This window comes from Oncorhynchus tshawytscha, linkage group LG02 (genome assembly GCF_018296145.1).
Source record: "Oncorhynchus tshawytscha isolate Ot180627B linkage group LG02, Otsh_v2.0, whole genome shotgun sequence".
Lineage (NCBI taxonomy): Eukaryota > Metazoa > Chordata > Actinopteri > Salmoniformes > Salmonidae > Oncorhynchus > Oncorhynchus tshawytscha.
In genome coordinates, this window is record NC_056430.1 from 48478522 (window position 1) to 48494317 (window position 15796).

General features: G+C 45.1%; 1 protein-coding gene across 2 annotated transcripts in view; it reads right to left on the minus strand.

Moving 5' to 3' along the window:
* LOC112233724 (plexin-A1-like) overlaps positions 1–15796 on the minus strand; it is a 327164-nt gene that overhangs the window by 71460 nt on the left and 239908 nt on the right. For both annotated transcript variants that reach the window (XM_042300320.1, XM_042300324.1), the window contains exon 10: positions 12363–12563. In XM_042300320.1, coding sequence (XP_042156254.1) covers positions 12363–12563 — 201 coding nt within the window. The remainder of the gene's footprint in view (positions 1–12362; positions 12564–15796) is intronic.

The following is a 15796-nucleotide window of genomic DNA, read 5'->3' on the forward strand; positions in this document are numbered from 1 at the left end:
CCTTGAAAATATAGAACAAATTATACAACAAATATTATGGTTGAACTGAAATGTGCCGGTTGATAAAATACCTTTGTTTATGGGAAAGATGTTTGAAAAGGGTATTTGTTTTCAAATGATATTGTAAATTGGAATGGTAGAGTGATGTATTTTATGGAGTTATCGGAATTGTATAGGAAGGTCTGCTCAATATAAGATTACAACCAAATGATTACAGCGGTACCCCAAAAATGGAAGAGGCAGGTGGCAGCGGGAGGAGGTAGGGAACTGGTCTGTCTGCCAAAACAAAAACAGCATAAATAGGAGAGTACACCAGTTTCATTTGAGGACCAGGATGTTGACAGCTGTGCCATACAGATCGCAAAATAGCTGGGAAGAGATTTCTGATGTAACGATTTTATATTTAAAAAATGCCGCAAGATTCCAGACTTCGTGCTTTTCAGGCAAAATTACTGTACAGAATTCTTGCTATCAACAAAACATTGAACATTTGGGTCATACAATCATCGTAGCTTTGCAGATTTTGTTGTGAGGATACAGAACCCGTTTCTGGTCTCAGGCTCAGGAATGGCTGAAAACCCTAGAAATAGCATTGTTGGGAGATCTGGAGAGACCTGGTCAGTCAATTACTAATATACTAATACTCTTAAAAGTACTTATCTTCCACTCACAATGCGTCTGTCGGGGAACTGTGTGTGTGTGTGGGGGGAGGGTGTTGGTGGCCTGGCGGTCGGGAGCTTCCCGTTTTGACTTTGTGTGGAGATTGGTCAGCGTGCCCTTGGGCAGGGAGTTGACCCTGGTTGCTTCGGTGGGTCGCTCTGGATGGAAGTCTGTTAGACTGACTGAAAGTAATGTAAATGTTGAGCGGCTTCACTGCAGGTAGAGACGGTATGCTTTAATATTCAATAAAATAAATAAAATAAAAAAAGGAGAAGAGGGATAAGAGATACAGTAGTAGCCTAGATACTAAGGGCTGTGATGGTCATGGAATGTTGGATGCCGGTTATTGGCCAGCCAAAGCTGTTGTGTAATGTAATGACATGTTTTGTTTTTATTGTAAACAACTGCCTTAATGTTGCTGGACCCCAGAAAGAGTAGCTGCTGCCTTATGGGGATCCATAATAAACACAATACAAATGACGCGGTTACAGTAATAACTGTTCGGTTACCACACAAAGAAATATATTGTTAAAGACGGACATTTTGTCTCTCCTCTGCTCCTGCCTGCATTGTGCTGCCATAGAAATAGAATGAATAGAACGGGCGTCTCCATTTCAAGTCTATGACGGCATAATGGGTGGACTGGAGGCCATTGCGAGCGTACCCATAGGAGCAAAAGCAGGAAGTGTGCCCATCAATCTGTACTGTGATTTGTGGATTAAACTCAACTGACTTAACAAAAACTACATTCCATTGCAAGAGCCACATCAGTTAACATCATTTGAATGAACATTACCATGGAAATTGCATCACAGCACCAGGCAAGCATTGCGAGTGTGCCCATGAGTTTGCCAGTGAAATAGCCAGGGTTAAGAGGTTTCCAAGCCCTTTTTATTCATTCCAATTGTGCTGCTGCTGCTGCATCGTCTAGGCAACCGAAGACTTGTTTGCTACGGGACCAATAAAATGTGATTTGATTGCTTGTTTCAGCAAGAATCAATGATGTATCATCACGTTGTTAAGAGTCCATGTTACTGCAGAAACTGACAACCACAAGAATTCCCGGCTGTCCCGTCGTATGAAGGTTATTACATTTTCATGACGGTCTTCACTCATAAACGTTGGTTATACGGTAATTGTGCCAGGCCTACTAGATACAGTAGCTGAACAGCTCCTCGGCTGAAAGCGCAGATGATAACAAAATAAGACAGAAGGTTACTTAAGGCAACAACAAAAGGAGGTTGGTTGGTCGGGGTGGATGAAGGCGAACATCTCAAATCAAATAAATTTTATTTGTCACATACACATGGTTAGCAGATGTTAATGCAAGTGTAATGAAATGCTTGTGCTTCTAGTTCCGACAATGCAGTAATAATCCAACAAGTAATCTAACTAACAATTCCAAAAAAAAAAAAAACTACTGTCTTATACACAGTGTAAGGGGATAAAGAATATGTACATAAAGATATATGAATGAGTGATGGTACAGAGCAGCTTAGGTAAGATACAGTAGATGGTATCGAGTACAGTATATACATATGAGATGAGTATGTAAACAAAGTGGCATAGTTAAAGTGGCTAGTGATACATGTATTACATAAGGATGCAGTAGATGATATAGAGTACAGTGTATACATATGAGATGAATAATGTAGGGTATGTAAACATTATATTAGGTAGCATTGTTTAAAGTGGCTAGTGATATATTTTACATCATTTCCCATCAATTCCAATTATTAAAGTGGCTGGAGTTGAGTCAGTGTGTTGGCAGCAGCCACTCAATGTTAGTGGTGGCTGTTTAACAGTCTGAAGTCCTTGAGATAGAAGCTGTTTTTCAGTCTCTCGGTCCCAGCTTTGATACACCTGTACTGACCTCGCCTTCTGGATGATAGCGGGGTGAACAGGCAGTGGCTCGGGTGGTTGTTGTCCTTGATGATCTTTATGGCCTTCCTGTAACATCGGGTGGTGTAGGTGTCCTGGAGGGCAGGTAGTTTGCCCCCGGTGATGCATTGTGCAGACCTCACTACCCTCTGGAGAGCCTTACGGTTGTGGGCGGAGCAGTTGCCGTACCAGGCAGTGATACAGCCCGCCAGGATGCTCTCGATTGTGCATCTGTAGAAGTTTGTGGGTGCTTTTGGTGACAAGCCGAATTTCTTCAGCCTCCTGAGGTTGCAGTGAAGGAGAGTTCGCATGTTTTCGTTGCAGGCCGTGTCAGTGGCACTGTATTGTCCTCAAAGCGGGCAAAAAAGTTATTTAGTCTGCCTGGGAGCAAGACATCCTGGTCCGTGACTGGGCTGGTTTTCTTCTTGTAGTCCGTGATTGACTGTAGACACTGCCACATACCTCTTGCGTCGGAGCCGTTGAATTGAGATTCTACTTTGTCTCTATACTGACGCTTAGCTTGTTTGATAGCCTTGCGGAGGGAATAGCTGCACTGTTTTCGGTCATGTTACCAGTCACCTTGCCCTGATTAAAAGCAGTGGTTCGCGCTTTCAGTTTCACACGAATGCTGCCATCAATCCACGGTTTCTGGTTAGGGAATGTTTTAATCGTTGCTATGGGAACGACATCTTCAACGCACGTTCTAATGAACTCGCACACCGAATCAGCGTATTCGTCAATGTTGTTATCTGACGCAATACGAAACATATCCCAGTCCACGTGATGGAAGCAGTCTTGGAGTGTGGAATCAGCTTGGTCGGACCAGCGTTGGACAGACCTCAGCGTGGGAGCTTCTTGTTTTAGTTTCTGTCTGTAGGCAGGGATCAGCAAAATGGAGTCGTGGTCAGCTTTTCCGAAAGGAGGGCGGGGCAGGGCCTTACATGCGTCACGGACGTTAGAGTAACAATGATCCAAGGTTTTTTCGGCCCTAGTTGCGCAATCGATATGCTGATACAATTTAGGGAGTCTTGTTTTCAGATTAGCCTTGTTAAAATCCCCAGCTACAATGAATGCAGCCTCAGGATGTAGAGATTCCAGTTTGCAAAGAGTCAAATAAAGTTTGTTCAGAGCCATCGATGTGTCTGCTTGGGGGGGGAATATATACGGCTGTGATTATAATCGAAGAGAATTCTCTTGGTAGATAATGCGGTCGACATTTGATTGTGAGGAATTCTAAATCAGGTGAACAGAAGGATTTGACTTCCTGTATATTTCTGTGATCACACCACGTCTCGTTAGCCATAAGGCATACGCCCCGCCCCTCTTCTTACCAGAAAGATGTTTGTTTCTGTCAGCGCGATGCGTGGAGAAACCCGCTGGCTGCACCACCTCCGATAGAGTCTCTCCAGTGAGCCATGTTTCCGTGAAGCAAAGAACGTTACAGTCTCTGATGTCCCTCTGGAATGCTACCCTTGCTCGAATGTGCAACCCGAAGGTTTGCACATTCGAATCTCATCACGGGGCAATTTGAGCTAAGTAGCAACTTCCTACTACTTTTGAGCTACTTTGCAACTACTTAACATGTTCGCTAACCCTTCCCCTAACCCTAACCTTCCCCATTTAACATAATCCTAACCTTAACCATAGCTAACGTTAGCCACCATAGCTAAAGTTAGAATTAGCCGCCTAGCTAAAGTAAGCCACAACAAATTATAATTCGTAACATATCTAACATATTTTATGACTTTCCATTCGTAACATATCATATAACTTGTAATTTGTAGCATATCATACAAATTAATACATACCCATACTAAATGGGATCATTCTAAATCATTCTAAATCAACGTTTACTATGTTACGTCTACACCCGAGTCCAGGTTCCATGCAAGAGTCACACACAGATCCAGATAATTAGTCCATGTTGAAGGGGTACCAAAGCAAAAGTCTAAAGACATCAACGTGCCAAGGGCTAGCCTATGCCTGTGTGCGGTGCGCAGATACTCCCAAACACCTCTCTCCACCCCCTCTCTTTTCTCCTCACCAGCCAGGTGAAAGTGGCAGGTCTGTAGTCACCAGACTGTAAGACAATGTTTATGCAAGACTTTCTTTTCTTCCTTTTGCCTTCATTGTTGTTCAACGTTAAAATTAGACAGCTTGAGGTATCACCGAAATGTGGATCCTTTGAACAATAACCTTTCAACCTGCCACGTGCCATTAACTCAGGCAACAAACAATTCTTTAAAGCAAGGTAAACAACCTCTATTGGGAAATAGATGAACGAAAATTGTTGCTCATTGATAAACAAAGTGATGGAAAAGCAATGAAAATGCCGTTGGCAAGGTGATTAACCTTTTACATACAGAATAATATAGGCTAATTGACATCCACAGAATGCGCTGTATCGACCGTGATAAAACCCCAACGCACAAGCACACACATTGAGACGTGCACACACAGAAGCGCACACCGACACAGACACACACAGTCCAGATATGAAGGCATAATCAAGGATCAAGTGGTAATCCGCCCTAGGATTAGTGTGGGGTCAGTCAGTATGGAATTAGGCCCGGCTCATAACATGACTCTGTCTGGGCTAATCTGGCTAGCATAACAGGATTGGAACAGGGCCAGAGCAAGTTTGGATCTCATCATATCGCCACCACATTTAAAAAAAAAAATATTATTGTTTCGAACACACAACAGGAAGGAAGGAAGAAACTGCTGGCTCGAGGAAACACCGCAGCCATATTCGTATAGTCCAACCCACGTGCATATTGGCTTAGTCCTGGCCATTTCAAACGAGACGACGCTGGGGTAGATGGGCTCTTTCGCTGCCCATCTCACTAACTTGGTCAGTCCGCTCCTCCAAACACCATTTGTCCTCCTCTACTTCTCCCATCTCGCTTTTCCCCCAGATTTACAGACACCGTGCACGCAACACACCATCAAAACCTGACACGAGGCGTTTCTTGGAGGGAGGGATTAAGGAAGAGAGTATGGGAGGCATGTGGGGAGGCAGAGAGGGGAGGCATGAGGGGAGCAGAGAGGGTGAGGAACGGAGGTGGATAAGCTGACATATGCTGATAGCCGGTCGGCAAATTCATTCTTATTTAGACAGGACGGCACATGGGAGCTGTGTACTGCCTCACCCATCAGGAGAAGGAAGGGGAGGGAGGGAGGGAGGAGGAAACTGCTGGACTGAGCAGCAGGCTGTGTGAGTGGAGAAGGGGAGAGAGGAATAGGGTTGATTCCTGATGGGAAGAAAGGGGTTTGGACAGGGGAGGAGGAGTGAGGGTAAGGCTGTTGAACAGTGGTATTGTCTCCCTTTCCCTCTCTCACTAAACACACACACACCACCCTAATTAAATAAGTTGCCTGCCTTACCCCGTTTTAATGAGCGACCTCGGCGGCAGGCCCCCCTGTTCATCATGTCCGGTTAAGCATACCGTGTCATGCTATACCATACATGACCGGGTGCCCCCTTCTCTGAGCGAAGGACCGTCAGCGATACAGTTACTCCGCATTACATCCAGTGCCTTTCTAATGGGTCCGTGTTTTCACACACACAAACACTTTCAGCGTGGTGCATACGCAAGACTTTCGCTCTAAGCCTCCCTCCGTATTACACTCCTCCGTCTAGAGGGGAGGGACAGTTGGATACAAAGGAAGAGATCAAATCCAACTGTATTTTGTCACATGCGCCGAATACAGGTGTAGACCTTACAGTGAAATGCTTACTTACGAGCCCTTAACCAACAGTGCTTTAAGAAGTTAAGGAAAAAAAAGTGGTAAGTAAAAAAATTGATTAGTAAAAAAAATTGAAATAAAAGTAAGAAATAATTAAACAGCAGCAGTAAAATAACAATAGCCAGGCAATATAAAGGGGATACCGGTACAGAGTCAATGTGCGGGGGGGGCACAGTTTAGTCGAGGTAATTGAGGTAATATGTACATGTAGGTAGAGTTAAAGGTACTATGCACAGATAAGCAGAGTAGCAGCAGTGTAAAAGAGGGGCCTGGGTAGCCCTTTGATCAGCTGTTTAGGAGTCTTATGGCTTGGGGGTAGAAGCTGTTAAGAAGCCTTTTGGACCTGCTCTGGTACCGGTGGTATATGTACGTTTAGTGATCACCATTATCCCTGCAGCTACACTCGGTCTCTACTTCTCTGACCTCGAGTCTCCTTTCCTCCTTATTCCCCTCATTATGTCCTCAGCTGTGTCCTCCTCCTGTCTTCCAAACTCTCACTTTACGTTTCCTCTCTCTCCGAACAAACTTCTTGGATCTTTTCTTGCTTTCTACTCAACTCTCCCTCCCCGACACTCTCTTTACCCAGCCCTCCCTCCTTCCTGTAAGCCCCTCTCGCCTCGTTCCTTCTACCTCCCCCTCTGCCTCCTTCCTTCTCCTTCATCGCTTCCTCAGTCCAATTTTCTAACAGTCTGCCCCTCTTGCCCACCTTCCCCCTCTTATCCTTTTCCTGGGTCCTGGGAGAGGGGCTGGTGTGTGTGTGTGTGTGTGTCTCAGCGCCCGACTGCAATTCATCATCATTTTATCATCGTCCACCTTAATTGGAACCCATCAGGCTCTCCCAGTACTCTTAATTTTTGTTTAGAAACAGCTGCTGTCCGCATGCACGTCCGCATGCACGTGCGCACGCGAATTGATAGGAAGATCTGAGGCCAAACAAGGTTTCTCCTTCTCCCAGACTTTCCATCCCTTTCCCCTTTCTCTTAGCGGAGTAAAAGTGAGAGGAAACGGGTGATGGAGTGGCCCAGTCTCTCATCCGACTGAAGGTGGCGGTGGAGGAAGGGGTAGGAGGGAGGAAGGAGAGAGACACACCAAAACATTTGGGAGAGGAAACAAGCGAGTGAGAAAACAAAAATACAGGAACCAAGAGAGAAACCATGAGATAGACTGAAACTTATTTTCATTCTCCCACGCTAAATCCTCTCCACCCCTCACCTCCCCCTCCCCTCTCGAACTAACATAACTAACCAAACAACTAAACTCACTAAGAGCGTGAAAGGTTGCTGGGTCGAATTCCCGAGAGGACAAGGTCAAAATCTGTTGTTCTGCCTTTGAGCAAGGCAGTTAACCCACTGTTCCCCGGGCGCTGAAGACGTGGATGTGAATTAAGGCAGCACCTCTCCGATTCAGAGAGGTTGGGTTAAATGCGGAAGTCACATTTCTGTCCTCTCCCCTTTTCTCTCTTCTCCCCCTACATGTACATTTAGCAGACACTCTCATCCAGAGCGACCTACAAGAGCAATTAGGGTTAAGTGCCTTGCTCAAGGGCACGTCGGACGATTTTTCACATAGTCGGCTCGGGGATCAGAACCAGCGACATTTCGGCCCAACGCTCTTACCCGCTAGGCTACCTGCCACCCTCTCCTGCCTTCTCCTCCCCCTCTCAGAGACCAGCTGTGGTCACTTATTGAGTCTCGTGACCCCGGCTTCAGCAGCCTGGCTGTGTTTTCTCTTGTTTACAGGCTCCCATGACCCCCTCTGGCAGGCTGGATGAGAGGAGATTGCCTGGACACTGTCAATGAGAGAAACAGACACACTGTCCAGGTCCTATCCCTTGTGAGAGTTGAGACCAGGGGAATGTGTGGTGCGTTTTGCTTTTTGTTTGTCTTTACAGGCGGCAGGTAACCTAGCGGTTAAGAGCATTGGGCCAGTAACCGGAAGGTGGCTGGTAACGAATCCCGGGGGTGGCAATGTGGAAATATCTGCCATTCTGCCCTTGAGCAAGGCAGTTAACCCCCAAAAACAACTGCACCTCGGGCACCAATGACGTGGATGTTGATTAAGGCACCGCTCTGATTCAGAGGCGTTGGGTTAAACGCGGAAGACATTTCAGTTGAAAGCAGTCAGTTGTGCAGCTGACTAGGTATCCCCTTTCCCTTGCCTTTTTTTGGCCATTGTTTGGCCCGCAATATTGAGACAGTTTTGATTGCACATCCATTACTGTTACAATTTCCATTATTTTACAGACAGTTCCTTCAAAGAAATCCCTGAAAATACTGTATAAACACCGACTGTCCGATAATAGGCAGAGCTGATCTGTATAAATCTGTTAAAAAACATGTATTTTCCTTATATATTACAGCTTTGTCTATTGACGGAGAGTCACTGTGTTTATGCAGTATTTACTGAAAAATATTAACTTTTTCTTCTTCTCTCGTCTTGAAACCCATTGCCATAACCTTCCAAAAGTCTTTTGCACATACAACGTATTGGATCAAGCTTCTATGGACAATTATTGAGGAGCTGCTTAGCTACTCTTTATTACATAAATGATCCTGTACAGAGCTCATACATTTTTGTCACCAGGGTTGGGTATGTTACTTTCTAAACCTAATATGTTATAGTTACCTGGCCACATTTGTAATCAGCAGGGGTGCAATTTTAACTGGGGAAACGGGGGGACATGGTGCCCCCCCCCCCCATATTCTGAAATTGCATTACCCCCAGTTTTATCACTGGAATGTGATACAAAACGAGGCTTCGGTGTGCTTTAGGACCATGATGAGATGAGATGCAAGATGAGTTGACACGCTGACAAGAATACTCTAGTAAAAAACACTGAATTTCAACATAGTCTGGGCTAAAATTAGGCTTAATATAAGATTAACAGCCATGTGTTGACTCTAAAGGTAAAAAATAAAATTGAGCATCAAGACCCCGCAAGATCCTCTCGTTCCACGAGCGAGCACACCCCCCCCCCTCTCTCGCCATGCAACTCCGCATTCACCATAGCAAGGTGTACCCACAGCATACCAGATGACGTGAGCTCTCCATTTTTACTGCAGCATTATACATGATTCATATCATGGAAGCAGCACAGCCCGAACAAGGAGCAACTGGCTCACATGGAAGGATGTGCATCGAAAAAACAGTGGTGAAACGAAGACCAATATTTGGGGATGACTCCTTTCATTTCAGTGAAATATGTTTCGGAATTGGATTAAAATAGGATGACAATGATACAAATTCCATTGCTTTTAAGTAACAACCACTCCTAGTAAATGTAGAAAGTGGCAGTAAAAAAAAATCTTAACAACAAAGCAATGTCATAACAATGGAGTTAGAGTTAGCGTAGGCTTCATTGGACGCTGGTATTATCATACCAATAAACTACAGGTTAGCATATAAAACAAGTCGGGTAGCTAACCGCTAATCACTAAGAGCTTACAGTTAACCGCTAATGAGCCTACTAGCACATCTTCCTGTCAGCTGTCATGTGTAGAAATACTGTTTTGGCCTGTCCTGACTCTGCTGCTGATTATCGCTGGCTGCTACATTTAACAAACAGTCAATAAAGGGTCCTCTTTGGAGACAACGCTGTCATTGGCTAATTAGCCTTCCTTCAGAAACAATGGGGGTTTTGGTGCGCGGCGCGATAATGACTAGCTGTCGATACAGACAGCCTCGCATTGGAGCCCTTATGCTACGCTGGGAGGAGCTACGCTAACTTTCAAACACAATAGCATTGCTAAAAGCTAATGATTATGGCAACAAGGCTAAGCCCCGGGTCCTGTTGGACATGCTACATGTGTGCGTGTTTAGTATAGTGAGTGAACCCACGGCCACATATCTCTAGCGTGCAGCTGTAGCGTGTATTGACATCCACTTGCAGGTGTTCAAAGCTAATTAGTTTGATTCTCTGAAGGCTTTCCCGGGATGGTGTGCTGTTTTTTTTGTTGTCTGCGACATGGCTGATGTTTCAAGTCTAGGGGGCACCTGTTTGACAGGATACCCAGAGAGGTTTGACACCCCTAATACAAACCAAAATCAATATGGCAGCCTTCCTTGGAGGTGGTGATAGGACGAGTGTCCCATGAAGAGAGAGAGAGAGAAACAAGCAGCTTTGGAGGAGAGAGAAAGGTAGAAAGGGGGGAAAGGGAATAGAAAGGGGGAGGGGGGAAAGAACAACAGGTAGAGACCTTCCTAAAGACCTGAAGGAGCCAAACAGGACAACCAAAAGCCTACAGACAAATGTAAAGTATAATGGTCATATCATGGAGCCTATAATTGGTGTGTCACAGTCGTTGACACAAGCGTCCACCTCCTGTCCCTCTAGTGACGAACACGTCACCCTGCTTACGGCACAGCCTCTCCACGAGACAAAAACAAAAGAGGAAGGAAGTTAGAACACAAGAGGGAGTGGTTGAGGGTAGAGAAGGACAACAAAACAGAGAGCTAGTGGGTTAAGCGAGAGGAAGAGAGGAGCGCCGAAGGGAGAGAAAAAAAGATGGACAGGGAGAGAGAGAAAGGTAGAAGAGATGGGTAGAGAGTGAGTGGGAGAGAGGTATAAACATGATCAATCCTGTCTTGACTAGGTTCAAAGATGACAGGCTTCCTCTCCACATTTTCAGCCTCGGTGGAGCGCATCGTCACTTCTTATCTCTCTCACACACACACACACACACACACACACACACACACACACACACACACTTCCTCATTTGCTACTCAACTGACAGATGGGTCTACGCGCGTGAGCACGGATGCACACTCACGCACACAACTTCCAACACATCCTTCAGAATGCTCGCTGCACAGTTATTTCCTACAATCCTAAAACCGGCCAAACTCCCTCTAAACATGACCATTGGTCAAAATACTAACCGCCAACCCATTGATTTTTTGAATCAGGTGCATCCCTGCTGTGCTGACCAAAATCCATCTTGATAAAACCAAATCAGCAAGCATTTGGTTTATTACAAAAACAATGTTCCAGTCGCACAAATTTTGCGCACAAATTTGTTTACATTCCCGTTAGTGAGCATTTATAATTTTCCAAGATAATCCATCCACCTGACAGGTGTGGCATATCAAGAAGCTGTTTAAACATGATCATTACACAGGTGCACCTGGGGGCAATAAAAGGGCACTCTAAAATGTGCGGTTCTGTCACAGAACACAATGCCACAGATCTCTCAATTGTTGTGCATGCTGACTGCAGGACTGTCCACCAGAGCTATTGCCAGAGAATGTAATGTTCATTTCTCTACCATAAGCCGCCTCCAACATAATTTTATAGAATTTGGCAGTATGTCCAACCGGCCTGACAACCGCAGACCACGTGTATGGCGCCGTGTGGACGCCATTCATCCGCCGCCATCACCTCATATTTCAGCATGATAATGCACGGCCCTACGTCGCAAGGATTTGTATACAAGTCCTGGAAGCTGAAAATGTCTGCATACTCACCAGACATGTCACCCATTGAGCATGTTTGGGATGCTCTGGACGTGTACATAGCACCAATCCAGTTACCGCCAATAACCAGAAACTTCGCACAACCATTGAAGAGGAGTGAGACAACAATCCAACAGCCACAATCAATAGCCTGATCAACTCTACGTGAAGGAGACTGCATGAGTCACACCATATAATGACTGGTTCTCTGATCCACATGCCTAGCTTTTTTTTTGTAGTCAATATTAAAATATCCTAATATTTATATATATTATTTTACTTTTAGATTTCTGTGTATTGTTGCAAATTGTTAGATGCTACTGCACTGTTGGAGCTAGGAGCACAAGCATTTCGCTACACCCGCAATAACATCTGCTAAATATGTGACCAATAACATTTGATTTGATTTAAAGGTATCTGTGACCAACCGATGTATATCTGAATTCCCAGTCATATGAAATCCATAGACTAGGACTTATGCATTTATTTAAATTTACTTATTTCCTTATATGAACTGCAATTGAGTAAAATCTCTGAAATTGTTGCGTTCATTTTAGTTCCGTGTATATCAGATGCATTAGTGCTGGGCTGGAATAAAACTGTGCACCACCACTCACCGAGGTCTTCTGACACTGGATGCTGGTGCTGTTGAAGCGCAGGGCAGTGACGCTGTGTTCCTCTCCCTGCACGTGGAACACGCACTCGTAGTTCCTCTGGCCAGACTGGGGCTGGGGCAGGTTGCGGGCGGCCAGTGTGATGGGCTTGGTCACGCCCACGGGGATATAGATCTGGGTAGAGGGCAGGATCTGGGGACAATCCTGGGGGAGAGAGGAATGGAGAGATTTAGGTTATTCAGGTATTCATGTTGTTGTGTCACGTTTGAATGTTTTTATCTGATCTGGGGACAGTCCTGGAGGAGAGAGGGAGAATTAGAGTAACACCTTCATTCATGTACCGTTATGTCAAGTCTGAATGCGTCTACTGATCTGGGGACAGTCTTGGAGGAGTAGGGAAGGAGGAATGGAGAGAGATAAAGAGGTTTGGGTTAAACGGTTGTTCGTAGACGATGTCAAGTAGCCTTTGTGTCACAATATGTCGGCTTATGACTTGACACGATGCTCAAACGAGTCGCATGAGAAAGAAAAAGTGAAAGATCTGGAACAAAGTACATTAAACAGTAATAATGGCTCTACATAACACTCGGGCTCCCGAGTGGTGCAGTGGTCTAAGGCACTGCATCTCAGTGCAAGAGGCGTCACTGCGGTCCCTGGTTCGAATCCAGGCTGTATCACATCCGGTCGTGATTGGGAGTCCCATAGGGCGGCGCACAATTGGCCCAGCGTCGCCTGGTTTTGGCCTGTGTAGGCCGTCCTTGTAAACAGAATTTACAAGAATTTGTTCTTAACTGACTTGCCTAGTTAAATAAAACAATGGCAGCATGCCATGTTACCACTGCCAACCTCATAAAGCACCACACTTGTGATATCATAGCATCCCCAAGACTTCAAAAAAAGAATGAACTGCAGTTTGTCCTTGTGTGGACTCCCATTGTCTGGTAATGAACTAGTGTGACAATGTTTGAGAAAGTCCATTGATTCTGTAAACATTCACCAGAGATGAGATGATGGCTTAGACCATCTGGTAACACTCCGTGTATTGTCTTGTATCACTGGGGTGTATAAAGCCTTGGGGGTCCAGAGAAAGTGTGTGTTCATGCGAAGGAACACATGAAGTCATTACATTGTTTATACCACGCTTTGGCGGAGTGCTTACATCATCAACTCCCACTCAACAGAACAAGCGTTGCACAACGAGGAACCCGCCCCGACTCTTTAGTCCAATGCCATCGAAGCAGTTCACTCTAATTCATCGTCATGTTATCTTTTTTTTTTTTAAAGCCTATTAATACATCCAGTTAACAAACGCAGATAAACATTTCACAAACAAAAATTGCACGCAAAAAGAGGTAAGAAAACTTCATAGCAGTTGATACTAGCCTGGTATTGCTTGATATCGGAACAAATTCTAAATAACGGCCTGTCGCTCCATTCCTGACAAAATCGCCCGACAAACACACACCAAATGATGAGAAAACGACCGACACACCCGACACAAACCCCAAGTACATCTGGGGTTTGTACATCTATGCCTGAGATGCTAGTGTACTGTAAGCTGCTATGAGAAAACATACCAACACACCCCACAAATTCAGTACCTCCACTATAGTACACCATTGACATTTGGGTCATTTAGGAGATGCTCTTATCCAAAGTGACTTACAGTTACTGCATTCTCTTAAGATTGTCTCACTGAGCTGTCATTTTTTTCCTCAATAAAGAAAAGTAAAGTTAGTGCTAGTAGGAAAATATAAGATAATGGGGGAGGGGGATGTGGGGTTAGAATGACTGATGTCTTATTTAAGATACTGTTTGAAGAGGTACGGTTTCAGATGTTTTTGGAAGATGTACAGGGACTCCGCTGTCCTAGCATCAGGGGGGAACCTGGTATCCACCATTGGGGTGCAAGGACAGAGAAGGGCTTTGACTGGGCTGAGCAGGAGCTGATCTCTAATAGGAGTGGGACAGCCAAGAGACCAGAGGCGGCAGGATGGAGTGCTCGGGTTGGGGTGTAGGGTTTGAGCAGAGCCAGAAGGTCGGGAGGGGCAGTTCCCCTTGCTGCTATGTATGCCAGCACCATGGTCTTGTAGTGGATGTGAGCTTAGACTGGAAGCCTGAGAAGCAACATCAGGGATTTTCCTGCCATTGAAATCCTTGGACGGGCCGCTGTCTAAACAGTGTAAAAAAATGTTTATTTTGTGTGCATACAGACAGAAAGAGAGAGAGATTTTTTGGATCGAAAAACGCTTTCAGTGTAAACATCAACAACTAAAACCAAATAAAGTATTTAGAAAAGATAATGGACCTATATATTTTATATCATATCATCTTTGAGAACTAACAATCAATAAAATAAAAGTACATTTAAAAAAATAAAAACAAAATAAATAAAACGCATAGAATTGCAGTAAAATTGTCTTACAAATGTATATACACTGCCAAGATGGGGGCCTCTAAAACAGGGATGGGCAACTTTGATGAGGTTGGGTGGCACAAAAAAAACTCATATTGAGGGGCCACAGTGGCTCACGGCTCTGCATACCCACATCCATACCCACACATGCAGTCAGAGCCAACCCTAGCTTTTCGGTGGCCATAATATACATTTTGTTAGGGAACCCCACCTTCTGAGCGAAACATTTTGGCTTCCCCCCCTTGACAGCAGAGTGAGTTAATTCCCTGCAATTCTACACTTTTTGCCATGGGGTGGAAAGAAATGTTCGCAATTTTGAATATGATATCTGAGTGCGAGTGACTAACAAAATCAATGGGGACCCCCTGGTCAGTAATCTGACCATGATTGCTACAAGTTTAGATAGCTGGCTAGACTAATTTACCAAATCTAAAAATGTTTTGCTGACACGGGCTAACGAAGTGACTGTCCATGACTGAAATAACAAGAGGGAAAACTGCTGATGCACAACATTTTAAAATTACGGCATGTGTCTTCGACTATTCTAACTCCACGTTAAGTTGAGATCCCGCGGGCCGCCAGCTGTCCGTCCCCTGCTCTAAAATGTTCTCTAACACTCAGCCACGCCGACCTGCCACGCCCCATCATGCCACGCCCCATCATGCCACGCCCACCACCTAAGCCCCTTTTTTTGATCCAGAAGAAAACCCTGACCATGCAGTAACAGTAAGCGGTCCTCCTGTGCATTAGTGCAACAGTGTTTCCCCCAGCCCGCCAGACAATGGTGCGTTTGTTCATTTGCTTATATGCCTCCTCCAACATCTGAACCCACTCCGACACTGAACTGATAACGAGCACGGTATTACAATGGCGAGAACACCAGTCTGGTGACAACACCCTGACAAGCAGGGAGGTAGGCGGTTGGAGGGACGGAGGGGAGATGGTGGCGGGTAGGATGATGGGGCAGAGGGAGCGATGTGGGGGGAAAAAGACTGAGAAAGAGGGGAGCAGAACTGCATTC